Source organism: Lagopus muta, unplaced genomic scaffold (genome assembly GCF_023343835.1).
Source record: "Lagopus muta isolate bLagMut1 unplaced genomic scaffold, bLagMut1 primary scaffold_212, whole genome shotgun sequence".
Taxonomy (NCBI): domain Eukaryota; kingdom Metazoa; phylum Chordata; class Aves; order Galliformes; family Phasianidae; genus Lagopus; species Lagopus muta.
Genome location: NW_026040252.1, coordinates 338 through 14,602, shown reverse-complemented (window position 1 = coordinate 14,602; position 14,265 = coordinate 338). Strand labels below are relative to the sequence as shown.

The window sequence follows — 14,265 nt, the reverse complement described above, 5'->3', positions numbered from 1 at the left end:
TAGCTGCCCCACGGCTGCCCCATGGCTGCCCCATAGCTGCCCCATAGCTGCCCCATAGCTGCCCCATAGCTGCCCTATAGTTATCCCATAGCTGCCCCATAGCTGCCCCATAGCTGCCCCACAGCTGCCCCATAGCTGCCCCACAGCTGCCCCATAGCTGCCCCATAGCTGCCCCATAGCTGCCCCACAGCTGCCCCACGGCTGCCCCCCAGCTGCCCCATAGCTGCCCCACGGCTGCCCCCCAGCTGCCCCATAGCTGCCCCATAGCTGCCCCATAGCTGCCCCACAGCTGCCCCATAGCTGCCCCATAGCTGCCCCACAGTTGTCCCATAGCTGCCCCAAAGCTGCCCCATATGTACCCCATCACTGCCCCATAGATACCCTACAGCTTCCCTATGGATACCCCATAGCTGCCCCATAGCTGCCCCATAGCTGCCCCACGGCTGCCCCATAGCTGCCCCATAGCTGCCCCACAGCTGCCCCATAGCTGCCCCATAGCTGCCCCATAGTTATCCCATAGCTGCCCCACGGCTGCCCCATAGTTGTTCCATAGCTGCCCCACGGCTGCCCCATAGATGCCCCATAGCTGCCCCACAGCTGCCCCATAGCTGCCCCATAGTTGTCCCATAGCTGCCCCAAAGCTGCCCCATATGTACCCCATCACTGCCCCATAGATACCCTACAGCTTCCCTATGGATACCCCACAGCTTCCCCATACCTGCCCCATAGCTGCCCCATAGACACCCCACAGCTGCCCCATAGCTGCCCCATAGCTGCCCCACAGCTGCCCCATAGCTGCCCCATAGCTGCCCCATAGTTATCCCATAGCTGCCCCACGGCTGCCCCATAGTTGTTCCATAGCTGCCCCACGGCTGCCCCATAGCTGCCCCATAGCTGCCCCACGGCTGCCCCATAGCTGCCCCACAGCTGCCCCATAGCTGCCCCATAGTTATCCCATAGCTGCCCCATAGCTGCCCCATAGCTGCCCCACAGCTGCCCCATAGCTGCCCCATAGTTATCCCATAGCTGCCCCATAGCTGCCCCATAGCTGCCCCACGGCTGCCCCATGGCTGCCCCATAGCTGCCCCATAGCTGCCCCATAGCTGCCCCATAGCTGCCCTATAGTTATCCCATAGCTGCCCCATAGCTGCCCCATAGCTGCCCCACAGCTGCCCCATAGCTGCCCCATAGCTGCCCCATAGCTGCCCCACAGCTGCCCCACGGCTGCCCCCCAGCTGCCCCATAGCTGCCCCACGGCTGCCCCCCAGCTGCCCCATAGCTGCCCCATAGCTGCCCCATAGCTGCCCCACAGCTGCCCCATAGCTGCCCCATAGCTGCCCCATAGTTGTCCCATAGCTGCCCCAAAGCTGCCCCATATGTACCCCATCACTGCCCCATAGATACCCTACAGCTTCCCTATGGATACCCCATAGCTGCCCCATAGCTGCCCCATAGCTGCCCCACGGCTGCCCCATAGCTGCCCCATAGCTGCCCCACAGCTGCCCCATAGCTGCCCCATAGCTGCCCCATAGTTATCCCATAGCTGCCCCACGGCTGCCCCATAGTTGTTCCATAGCTGCCCCACGGCTGCCCCATAGATGCCCCATAGCTGCCCCACAGCTGCCCCATAGCTGCCCCATAGTTGTCCCATAGCTGCCCCAAAGCTGCCCCATATGTACCCCATCACTGCCCCATAGATACCCTACAGCTTCCCTATGGATACCCCACAGCTTCCCCATACCTGCCCCATAGCTGCCCCATAGACACCCCACAGCTGCCCCATAGCTGCCCCATAGCTGCCCCACAGCTGCCCCATAGCTGCCCCATAGCTGCCCCATAGTTATCCCATAGCTGCCCCACGGCTGCCCCATAGTTGTTCCATAGCTGCCCCACGGCTGCCCCATAGCTGCCCCATAGCTGCCCCACGGCTGCCCCATAGCTGCCCCACAGCTGCCCCATAGCTGCCCCATAGTTATCCCATAGCTGCCCCATAGCTGCCCCATAGCTGCCCCCACAGCTGCCCCATAGCTGCCCCATAGTTATCCCATAGCTGCCCCATAGCTGCCCCATAGCTGCCCCACGGCTGCCCCATGGCTGCCCCATAGCTGCCCCATAGCTGCCCCATAGCTGCCCCATAGCTGCCCTATAGTTATCCCATAGCTGCCCCATAGCTGCCCCATAGCTGCCCCACAGCTGCCCCATAGCTGCCCCACAGCTGCCCCATAGCTGCCCCATAGCTGCCCCATAGCTGCCCCACAGCTGCCCCACGGCTGCCCCCCAGCTGCCCCATAGCTGCCCCACGGCTGCCCCCCAGCTGCCCCATAGCTGCCCCAGAGCTGCCCCATAGCTGCCCCATAGCTGCCCCATAGTTATCCCACAGCTGCCCCATAGTTATCCCACAGCTGCCCCACAGCTGCCCCATAGCTGCCCCATAGCTGCCCCATAGTTATCCCATAGCTGCCCCATAGCTGCCCCACATCTGCCCCATAGATATCCCTTAGCTCTGCCTCATAGCTGCCCCACGGCTGCCCCATAGCTGCCCTATAGGCACCCCACATCTGCCCCACATCTGCCCCCCAGCTGCCCCCCAGCTCCACAACCCGCCCCAACTCCCCTCCCTGCCCCCCATCTCCCACCCTCCCCACAGCCCCCCACCTCCTTGCACTCCCCTCCCCCCCACTTAATTAACTCCCGTTAATTAATTGCCCCCCGTTAATCAGTCAATTAATGGCAGCGGTCTGATCACCCCGGCTGTTCCCCATTGATTATTAATGACCCGTTAATTAATCAATCAATCAATTAATTAATTAATGACAGCGGTCTGATCACCCCGGCTGTTCCCCATTGGCTCATTGATTATTAATGACCCGTTAATTAATCAATCAATCAATTAATTAATCCCAGCGGTCTGATCACCCTGGCTGTTCCCCATTGACTATTAATGACCCGTTAATTAATCAATCAATTAATTAATTAATGACAGCGGTCTGATCACCCCCGGCTGTTCCCCATTGGCTCATTGATTATTAATGACCCGTTAATTAATCAATCAATTAATTAATCCCAGCGGTCTGATCACCCCGGCTGTTCCCCATCGGTTCATTGACTATTAATGACCCGTTAATTAATCAATCAATTAATTAATCCCAGCGGTCTGATCACCCCGGCTGTTCCCCATCGGTTCATTGACTATTAATGACCCGTTAATTAATCATTAATCAATTAATCATTAATCAATTAATTAATCCCAGCGGTCTGATCACCCCGGCTGTTCCCCATTGACTATTAATGACCCGTTAATTAATCATTAATCAATCAATTAATTAATCCCAGCGGTCTGATCACCCTGGCTGTTCCCCATTGACTATTAATGACCCGTTAATTAATCATTAATCAATTAATTAATCCCAACGGTCTGATCACCCCGGCTGTTCCCCATTGACTATTAATGACCCGTTAATTAATCAATCAATTAACCAATCAATTAATTAATCCCAGCGGTCTGATCACCCCCGGCGGTTTCTCGTCGGTGCCGGCAGGGATGGAGACACCGGAACTCATTGAGCTGCGCAAGAAGAAAATCGAGGAGGCCATGGATGGGTGAGCGGCGCTATGGGGCGCTGGGGGGCGCTGGGCTGGGCGATTCTATGGGGCGCTGTGCGATTCTATGGGGCGCCAGGGGGCGCTGTGCGCTGCTATGGGGCGCTGTGCGGTGCTATGGGGCGCCAGGGGGCGCTGTGCGATTCTATGGGGCGCCAGGGGGCGCTGTGCGCTGCTATGGGGCGCTGTGCGCTGCTATGGGGCGCTGTGCGATTCTATGGGGCACTGTGCGGTGCTATGGGGCGCTGTGCAATTCTATGGGGCGCCAGGGGGCGCTGTGCGATTCTATGGGGCGCTGTGCTCTGCTATGGGGCACTGTGCGCTGCTATGGGGCGCTGTGCGATTCTATGGGGCACTGTGCGGTGCTATGGGGCGCTGTGCAATTCTATGGGGCGCCAGGGGGCGCTGTGCGATTCTATGGGGCGCTGTGCGGTGCTATGGGGCGCTGTGCGCTGCTATGGGGCGCTGTGTGCTTCTATGGGGTGCTGTGCGCTGCTATGGGGCACTGTGCGCTGCTATGGGGCGCTGTGCGGTGCTATGGGGCGCTGTGCGCTTCTAGGGGGCGCTGTGCTCTGCTGTGGGGCGCCAGGGGGGAATATGGGGGACATATGGGGGAATATGGGGTGCTATGGAGGAATACGGGGCGCTGTGGGGCGCTATGGGGGAATATGGGGTTCTATGGGATGCTATGGGGAACATGGGTACTATGGGGGAGTATGGGGCGCTATGGGGGAATATGGGGTGCTATGGGATGCTATGGGGCTCTATGGGGCGCTGTGGGGCGCTATGGGGCGCTATGGGGCACTATGGGGTGCTATGGGGCGCTATGAGGGAATATGGGGTTCTATGGGGTTCTATGGAGGTTATAGGGGAACATGGGGTTCTGTGGGGTGCTATGGGGTGCTATGGGGAAATAAGGGTGCTATGGGGTGCTATGGGAGAATATGGGGTTCTGTGGGGTGCTATGGGGCGCTATGGGGGAATATGGGGTGCTATGGGGTTCTATGGAGGTTATAGGGGAACATGGGTTCTGTGGGGTGCTATGGGGTGCTATGGGGAAATAAGAGTGCTATGGGGCGCTGTGGGGGAACATGGGGTTCCATGGGGCGCTATGGGAGAATATGGAGTTCTGTGGGGTGCTATGGGGCTCTGGGGGAATATGGGGTGCTGTGAGGGGTTATGGGGTTCTGTGGGGCGCTATGGGGGAATATGGGGAATATGGGGTGCTATGGGGTCTCATGCGGGAATATGGGGTGCTGTGGGGCACTCTGGGGGGTTATGGGGTTCTATGGGGTTTATATGGGGTTCTGTGCAGCTCTATGGGGGATTATGGGGCTCTATGGGGCGTTGTGGGATTCTATGGGGTTTATATGGGGCACTATGGGGTTCTGTGGGACTCCATGGGGCTCTATGTGGGGATATGGGGCTCTAAGGGGGAATATGGGGCTCTATGGGGGAATATGGGGCTCTATGGGGTTCTGAGGGGTTCTGTGGGGGAATGTGGTTTTCTATGGGGTTTTGTGGGGTCATTATGGGGTCTGTTGGGTCCTGTGGGGTTCTGTGGGGCTCTATGGGGCTGTGTGGGGTGCTGTGGGGTTCTATGGGGTCCTTTGGGGGTCATTATGGGATCTGTGGGGTTCTGTGGGGTGCTATGGGGTGCTATGGTGTCATTATGGGGTCCTATGGGGCTCTGTGGGGCACTGTGGAGCTCTATGGGGCGCTGTGGGGCTCTATGGGGTTCTATGGGGTGCAGTGGGGCTCTATGGGGTGCTGTGGGGCTCTATGGGGCACTATGGGGCTCTATGGGGCACAGTGGGGCTCTATGGGGCGCAGTGGGGCTCTATGGGGCTCTATGGGGCGCAGTGGGGTTCTATGGGTCTCTATGGGTCTCTATGGGGCTCTATGGGTCTCTATGGGGGCGCAGTGGGGCGCAGTGGGTCTCTATGGGGCTCTATGGGTCTCTATGGGGCGCAGTGGGTCTCTATGGGTCTCTATGGGTCTCTATGGGGCTCTATGGGTCTCTATGGGGCGCAGTGGGGCACAGTGGGGCGCAGTGGGGCTCTATGGGTCTCTATGGGGCGCAGTGGGGCGCAGTGGGGCTCTATGGGTCTCTCTGGGTCTCTATGGGGCGCAGTGGGGGCGCAGTGGGGCTCTATGGGTCTCTATGGGTCTCTATGGGGCTCTATGGGGTGCAGTGGGGCTCTATGGGGCGCTGTGGGGCTCTATGGGGCGCAGTGGGGCTCTATGGGTCTCTATGGGTCTCTATGGGGCGCAGTGGGGCGCAGTGGGGCGCAGTGGGGCGGCAACGCAGACCCTGTCCCCATTCAGCAGCGAGACGCCGCAGCTCTTCACCGTGGTGCCCGAAAAACGAACGGCCAGCGTGGGCAGCGCCATGATGGGATCGACCCACATCTACGACATGGCGGCCGTGAGAGGGGCAGCGGGGGGGTTATGGGGGATATGGGGGGGAGTGGGGGGGGATATGGGGGATATGGGGTGGTTGTGGGGGGGTTATGGGGGGAGATGGGGGGGAGATGGGGGGGGTATGGGGTGGATATGGGGGTGGATATGGGGGTGATATGGGGGGGAGATGGGGGGTATGGGGGATATGGGGGGATATGGGTGGATATGGGGGATATGGGGGGGAGATGGGGGGGATATGGGGGTATGGGGAGGTTATGGGGGATATGGGGGTGGATATGGGGGATATGGGGTGGATATGGGCTGGTTATGGGGTGATATGGGGGGGCAGCGGGGGGTTATGGGGGATATGGGGGAGATGGGGGGAGATGGGGGGTATGGGGAGGTTATGGGGATATGGGGTGGATATGGGGGATATGGGGTGGATATGGGGTGGTTGTGGGGGGGTATGGGGGGAGATGGGGGGGTTATGGAGGATATGGGGGGGATATGGGGGATATGGGGGGGATATGGGGGGTTATGGGGGATATGGGGTGGTTGTGGGGGGGTTATGGGGGGAGATGGGGTGGTTATGGAGGATATGGGGTGGATATGGGGGGTTATGGGGGATATGGGGTGGATATGGGGGATATGGGGTGGATATGGGGTGATATGGGGTGGATATGGGGTGGTTGGGGGGGGTTATGGGGTGGATATGGGGTGGATATGGGGGGTTATGGGGGATATGGGGGATATGGGGTGGATATGGGGGTGGTTATGGGGGGTATGGGGGGGAGATGGGGGGATATGGGGTGGATATGGGGGATCTGGGGTGGATATGGGGGATATGGAGTGGATATGGGGTGGACATGGAGGATATGGGGGATATGGGGTGGATATGGGGGGTATGGGGTGGTTATGGGGGGTTATGGGGGATATGGGGGGAGGTTGGGGGATTATGGGGTGGTTGGGGGGGAGATGGGGGGGTTATGGGGGAGAGGTGGGGGTGTGGGGGAGATGGGGGGGGGCGCGTGGGGGGAGATGGGGGATATGGGGTGGATATGGGGGGTTATGGGTGGATATGGGGGATATGGGGTGGATATGGGGAGTATGGGGGATATGGGGCGGTTATGGGGGGTATGGGGGGTATGGGGTTGTTGTGGGGCAGCTATGGGGTGACGTTTGGGGTCATTATAGGGTCGATATGGGGCTGTTTTGGGGTGGTTATGGGGCCATATTGGGCTCAGTGCCTGCAGGCCCCATAGCGCAGCGCCCCCTGCAGGTGATGGGGGCGGAAGGGCGGTGATGCAGGCGGTTATGGGGCCGTTATGGGGCTGTTAGGGGGTGATGATATGGGGTGGTTATGGGGTGGTTATGGGTTGGTTATGGTGCAGTTATGGGGTGGTTATGGGGTGGTTATGGGGCCGTTTTGGGGTCATTTTGGGGCCTTTTTGGGGTCCTTGGTTATGGGGGTGGTTATGGGGTGGTTATGGGGTGGTTATGGGGCGATATTGGGGCTCAGTGCCTGCAGGCCCCATAGCGCAGCGCCCCCCGCAGGTGATGGGGCGGAAGGGCGGCAGTGCAGGCAGTTATGGGGTCATTTTGGGGCCGTTATGGGGTCGATATGGGGCCATTTTAGGGTGGTTATGGGGCGATATTGGGCTCAGTGCCTGCAGGCCCCATAGCGCAGCGCCCCCCGCGGTGATGGGGCGGAAGGGCCGCAGTGCAGGTGGTTATGGGGTCAATATGGGGTCTTTTGGGGGGTCGTTATGGGGCCGTTTTGGGTGGTTATGGGGCGATGTTGTGGGGTCACAGTGCCCGCAGGCCCCATAGCGCAGCGCCCCCTGCAGGTGATGGGGCGGAAGGGCGGCAGTGCAGGCAGTTATGGGGTCATTTTGGGGCCGTTTTGGGGTCCTTATGGGGTGGTTATGGGGTGGTTATGGTGTGGTTATGGGGTGGTTATGGGGTGGTTATGGGGTGGTTATGGGGGTGGTTATGGGGTGGTTATGGTGCAGTTATGGGGTGGTTATGGGGTGGTTATGGGGTGGTTATGGGGCGATATTGGGCTCAGTGCCCGCAGGCCCCATAGCGCAGCGCCCCCCGCAGGTGATGGGGCGGAAGGGCGGCGGCGCAGCGGAGGCGCAGGGCGGGTTATGGGGTGGTTATGGGGCTGTTTTGGGGTGGTTATGGGGCCATATTGGGGCTCAGTGCCCGCAGGCCCCATAGCGCAGCGCCCCCTGCAGGTGATGGGGCGGAAGGGCGGCAGCTCAGCAGAGGCACGTAGCGGTTATGGGGTTGATATGGTGCCGTTTTGGGGTGGTTATGGGGTGGTTATGGTGCAGTTATGGGGTGGTTATGGGGTGTTATGAGGCGGTTATGGGGTGTTATGGGGCGATATTGGGCTCAGTGCCCGCAGGCCCCATAGTGCAGCGCCCCCCTGCAGGTGATGGGGCGGAAGGGCGGCAGTGCAGGTGGTTATGGGGGACAATATGGGGTCTTTTGGGGGTCGTTATGGGGCCATTTTGGGGTGGTTATGGGGTGGTTATGGTGCAGTTATGGGGTGGTTATGGGGTCGTTATGGGGTCGTTATGGGGTGATGATATGGGGTGGTTATGGTGCAGTTATGGTGCAGTTATGGGGCGGTTATGGGGTGTTATGAGGCGGTTATGGGGTGGTTATGGGGCGATATTGGGCTCAGTGCCCGCAGGCCCCATAGCGCAGCGCCCCCTGCAGGTGATGGGGTGGAAGGGCGGCAGCTCAGCAGAGGCACGTAGCGGTTATGGGGTGGTTATGGGGTGGTTATGGTGCAGTTATGGGGTGGTTATGGGGTGGTTATGGGGTGGTTATGGGGCGATATTGGGCTCAGTGCCCGCAGGCCCCATAGCGCAGCGCCCCCCGCAGGTGATGGGGCGGAAGGGCGGCGGCGCGGCGGAGGCGCAGGGCGTTGAGGTGGCGCTGGCACCGGAGGAGCTGGAGTTGGACCCCAGCGCCATGACGCAGAAATACGAGGAGCGCGTGCGCGAGCAGCAGGCGCAGGTGGAGAAGGAGGACTTCAGCGACATGGTGGCCGAGCACGCCGCCAAGCAGAAGGTCGGCCCCGCTGCGGCCGCCCCATAGCGCCGCCCCATACATTGCCCCATAGATTGCCCCATAGATATCCCATAGCGCTGCCCCATAGCACTGCCCCATAGCACTGCCCATAGATTGCCCATAGTGCTGCCCCATAGCGCTGCCCCATAGATTGCCCCATAGATATTGCCCATAGTGCTGCCCCATAGATTGCCCATAGTGCTGCCCCACTGTGCTGCCCCATAGCACTGCCCCATAGATATCCCATAGCGCTGCCCCATAGATTGCCCATAGTGCTGCCCCATAGTGCTGCCCCATAGCGCTGCCCCAGAGCACTGCCCCATAGATATCCCATAGTGCTGCCCCATAGATTGCCCATAGCGCTGCCCCATAGATATCCCATAGTGCTGCCCCATAGATTGCCCATAGCGCTGCCCCATAGCGCTGCCCCATAGCGCCGCCCCATAGATTGCCCATAGCGCTGCCCCATAGATTGCCCATAGCGCTGCCCCATAGATTGCCCATAGTGCTGCCCCATAGCGCTGCCCCACTGCGCTGCCCCATAGCGCTGCCCCATAGATATCCCACTGCGCTGCCCCATAGTGCCGCCCCATAGCGCTGCCCCATAGATATCCCACTGCGCTGCCCCATAGCGCTGCCCCATAGTGCCGCCCCATAGCGCCGCCCCACTGCGCTGCCCCATAGCGCTGCCCCATAGCGCTGCCCCATAGCGCCGCCCATAGCGCCGCCCCACTGCGCTGCCCCATAGCACTGGCCCCACCACGCTGCCCCATAGATTGCCCGCAGCGCTGCCCCATTGTGCTGCCCCACAGCGCTGCCCCATAGATATCCCATAGGGCCACCCCACTGCGCTGCTCCACCACGCTGCCCCATAGATATCCCATAGCACTGCCCCACCACGCTGCCCCATAGATTGCCCATAGTGCTGCCCCATAGCGCTGCCCCACTGCGCTGCCCCATAGATATCCCATAGGGCCACCCCACTGCACTGTCTCCACCGCGCCCCATAGATAGCGATAGTGCTGTCCCACTGCACTGCCCCATAGCACTGCCCCATAGCACTGCCCCATAGCACTGCCCCACTGCACTGCCCCATAGCACTGCCCCATAGATATCTCACTGCCCCATAGCGCTTCCCCACCACGCTACCCCATAGATAGCCCATAGTGCTGCCCCATAGCGATACCCCACCACGCTGCCCCACCACGCTGCCCCATACTCTGCCCCATAGCGCTGCCCCATAGCACTGCCAGATATCCCATAGCGCTGCCCCATGGTGCTGCCCCATAGAGCTGCCCCACTTCGCTGCCCCATAGACACCCCATAGCTCTGCCCCATACCCCACACCCCCCCCTCCCCCCCTCCCCCCCCCCCCAGCCTCCCCCCCCCCAACCCCCCCACTCCTTTACTCCCCCCCTATTCGCCCCCCCAGGCCCCCTCAACCCCCCCCCCCAACCCCCCCCCACCTCATGGCTTCCCCCCCCCAACCCCCTTCAACCCCCCCCAACCCCCACATCCCCCCCCCCAATTCCCCCCCCCCCCAATTTCCCCCCCCCCCAACCCCCTTCAACCCCCCCACCGCCACATCCCCCCCCCCCCAATTCCCCCCCCCCCCCCCACGGCTTTTCACCCCCCCCCAAACCCCCCCCCCCAATTTCCCCCCCCACCTCATGGCTTCCCCCCCCCCCAACCCCCCCCACCGCCACATCCCCCCCTCCCCCCCAATTCCCCCCCCCCTCCCCACGGCTTTTTCACCCCCCCCCAACCCCCCCCCCCAACCCCCCCACACCCAATTTCCCCCCCCACCTCACGGCTTCCCCCCCCCCCAACCCCCTTCGACCCCCCCAAACCCCCACATCCCCCCCCCAATTTCCCCCCCCCCCCAATTTCCCCCCCCCCAACCCCCTTCAACCCCCCCCCACCGCCACATCCCCCTCCCCCCCCCCCCCCAATTCCTCCCCCCCCCCCACGGCTTTTTACCCCCCCCCAACCCCCCCAACCCTCCCCTCCCCCCCCCCCAATTTCCCCCCCCCCCCCCACGGCTTTTCACCACCCCCCCCCCCATTTCCCCCCCCCACCTCATGGCTTTTTCCCCCCCCAACCCCCCCCGTTCCCAATTTCCCCCCCCACTTCATGGCTTCCCCCAACCCCCCTCAACCCCCCCCCCAACCCTCCCCCCCCCCGCCCCCCAATTTCCCCCCCCACCTCACGGCTTTTCCCCCCCCCCCCCCGCAGCAGAAGAAGCGCAAGGCTCAGCCGCAGGACGCCCGCGGGGGGGGCAAGAATACAAGGAGTTCAAATTCTGATGGCGCTTCGATCCCACGCCCCCCCCCGCCAACCCCCCCCCCCCCCCCCCCACGACCCCCCCCCAAATCGAGAGACCCCCGTTTCCCCCCCCCCCCTCCCCCCATTTTGTTTTATAAATAAACGCACGTGTTCCTGGTGGCGGGGGGGCGTGGCTTCCAACCACCCAATCAGCGTAAAGAACGGGGCGGTGGGGGCGTGGCCGGAAGCGGAAAAGAGCGGTCAGGGGGGCGGTGCGGCGTGTGAAATGGCCAATGGGAGAGTGGGCGGCGGTGCGGAACAGCCAATCAGCTGCGAGGGGGGAGGGGTTTCAGAGCGCGGTTTCTGGGCGGTGCCGGACGTTGAGCGGCGTGTGGAGTCAACCAATGAGTGTCATGGGGGGGCGGGGCTGGACGGTACAGCCAATGAGAGGCGTAGAAGAGCGCGGCCGCGCTCGCGACTTTCCGGGCAGAAGCAGCCAATCAGCTGCGGTGGCGGCAGGGTCAAAAGCTCGGCTTCTGGCGGGTCCAGGAAATGAACGGCACGGAGCTGAGGGGGGGGCGGGCGGAGTGAGGAATCAGCCAATGAGCATCGAGGGGAATGGCGGAGTCGGCCAATGAGCGGCGCAGCTGGGAGGGGTCGGTCGGGCTCTCGGCTTTCTGGCGGGAGCTGCCAATCAGCGGCGCTGGGGAGTGAAGCCAACCAATGAATGCCGCGGAGGGCGGGGCTACGTGAGTCCAGCCAATGAGCGGTGCCAAATAAATAAATAAATAAATAAAAGAGCCGGGCTCCCGACTTCAATGAGCGGCGCGGTGGGCGGAGCTTCGGTGGAAGCAACCGAGAAGCCGGGCTCCAAACATTCGGGCTTCCGGTCAGGGCTAGCCAATGAGCGGCAAGGACGGCGGGGCTCGGCGAGAACAACCAATGATGGCACAGAACAGAAAAAGGCCGGGTCCCAAACATCCGGTCGGGGCCAGCCAATCAGAGTGGCGAGGGGGCGGGACCGGGTGCGCGGCGGCGGCGGCTGCGGCGGCGGCGGCGGCGGCAGCAGCGATGGCGGCGGCGGCGGAGCGGACGGGAGGGCCCGGGAGGCTCAGGCCCGGCTCCAGCACCGCCTCCGGCCGCCGCTCAAAACCCCGCCGGGCTCCGCCGCGCCCGGCCCCGCCGCCGCCTCCCGCCCGGTGCAGATGAAACCTTTTCGCCACCTGGGAGGTGGATCGCAGCTCTCCGGCCTGCGTCCCCCGGTGCGTCCCGTCTCCGTCCGTCCGTCCGTCCGTCCTCCTGCCTCCCGCCGTCCTCCTCTTACGCTCCCCCCCCCCCCCGCCCCAAAATCCTCCCACAGCCGCCAATCGAAACGCGCCCCCCCCACCTCCGACCCCCCCGCCCCATAAGCGCCCCCTGTTCCCAGCTCCTGGTGCCCCTATGGGGGAATATGGGGCGCTGTGGGGGGATTGTGGGGCTCTGTGGGGTTCTATGGGGCGCTATGGGGGAATATGGGGTTTATATGGGGGAATATGGGATTTATATGGGGGGAATATGGGATTTATATGGGGGAATATGGGGCTTATGTGGGGTGCTATGGGGTTCCGTGGGGTTTATGTGGGGTTCTGTAGGGCTCTATGGGGTTCTATAGGGTTCTGTGGGGGCTTATGGGGTTCTGTGGGGTTCTATGGGGCCTCTATGGGGGCCTATGGCGTTCTGTGGGGTTCTATGGGGCTCTGTGGGGTGCTATGGGGCCATTATGGAGTCTGTAAGGTCCTATGGGGCTCTATGGGGTCCTATGGGTCCTATGGGGTTCTATGGGGCGCTATGGGGTCCTATGGGGTTCTATGGGGCGCTATGGGGGTCCTATGGGGTTCTATGGGGTTCTATGGGGTCCTATGGGTCCCTATGGGGCGCTATGGGTGTTCTATGGGACCCCCACCTCCCACCCTCCGACCCCCCCGCCCCATAAGCGCCCCCTGTTCCCAGCTCCTGTTGCCCCTATGGGGGAATATGGGGCACTGTAGGGGGTTGTGGGGCTCTGTGGGGTTCTATGGGGCGCTGTGGGGGAATATGGGATTTATATGGGGTGCTGTGGGGTTCTATGGAGTTTATATGGGGTTCCATGGGGCTCTATGGGGCTCTGTGGGGGCCTATGGACTTCTGTGGGGGTTCTATGGGGCGCTATGGGGGAATATGGGTTTATATGGGGGAATATGGGGCTTATATGGGGTGCTGTGGGGTTCCGTGGTGGAATATGGGGCTCTATGGGGTTCTATGGAGCTTACATAGGGTTCTATGGGTTTCTATGGGGCTCTGTGGGGCGCTGTGGGGTCATTATGGGGCCTATGGCGTCCTATGGGGCTCTGTGGGGCTCTGTGGGGTTCTATGGAGTTTATATGGGGCTCTGTGGGGTTCTATGTGGGAATATGGGGTCCTATGGGGTTCTGTGGGGTCATTATGTGCTCTATGGGGTCCTATGGGGCGCTGTGGGGCTCTATGGGATGTTGTGGGGCTCTATGGGGTCCTATGGGGCTCTATGGGGTTCTATGGAGTTTATATGGGGTTCCATGGGGTTCTATGGGGCGCTGTGGGGCTCTATGGGGTTCTATGGGGGAATATGGGATTTATATGGGGGAATATGGGGCTTATGTGGGGTGCTGTGGGGTTCCATGGGGTTTATGTGGGGTTCTATAGGGCTCTATGGGGTTCTATAGGGTTTTGTGGGGGCTTATGGGGTTCTGTGGGGTTCTATGGGGCTCTATGGGGGCCTATGGCGTTCTGTGGGGTTCTGTGGGGCTCTGTGGGGTGCTATGGGGCCATTGTGGTGTCTGTGGGGTCCTATGGGGCTCTTTGGGGTCCTATGGGGTTCTATGGGGCGCTATGGGGTCTATGGGGTCCTATGGGGTC

General features: G+C 61.6%; 1 protein-coding gene across 1 annotated transcript in view; it reads left to right on the top strand.

Moving 5' to 3' along the window:
* Positions 1-11,517, top strand: part of SF3B2 (splicing factor 3b subunit 2) — a 28,459-nt gene extending 16,942 nt beyond the window's left edge. Inside the window, exons 5-8 of the mRNA XM_048933049.1 lie at positions 3,499-3,600; positions 5,929-6,028; positions 8,902-9,090; positions 11,326-11,517. Coding sequence (XP_048789006.1) covers positions 3,499-3,600; positions 5,929-6,028; positions 8,902-9,090; positions 11,326-11,517 — 583 coding nt within the window. The remainder of the gene's footprint in view (positions 1-3,498; positions 3,601-5,928; positions 6,029-8,901; positions 9,091-11,325) is intronic.
* Positions 11,518-14,265: the final 2,748 nt, after the last annotated feature.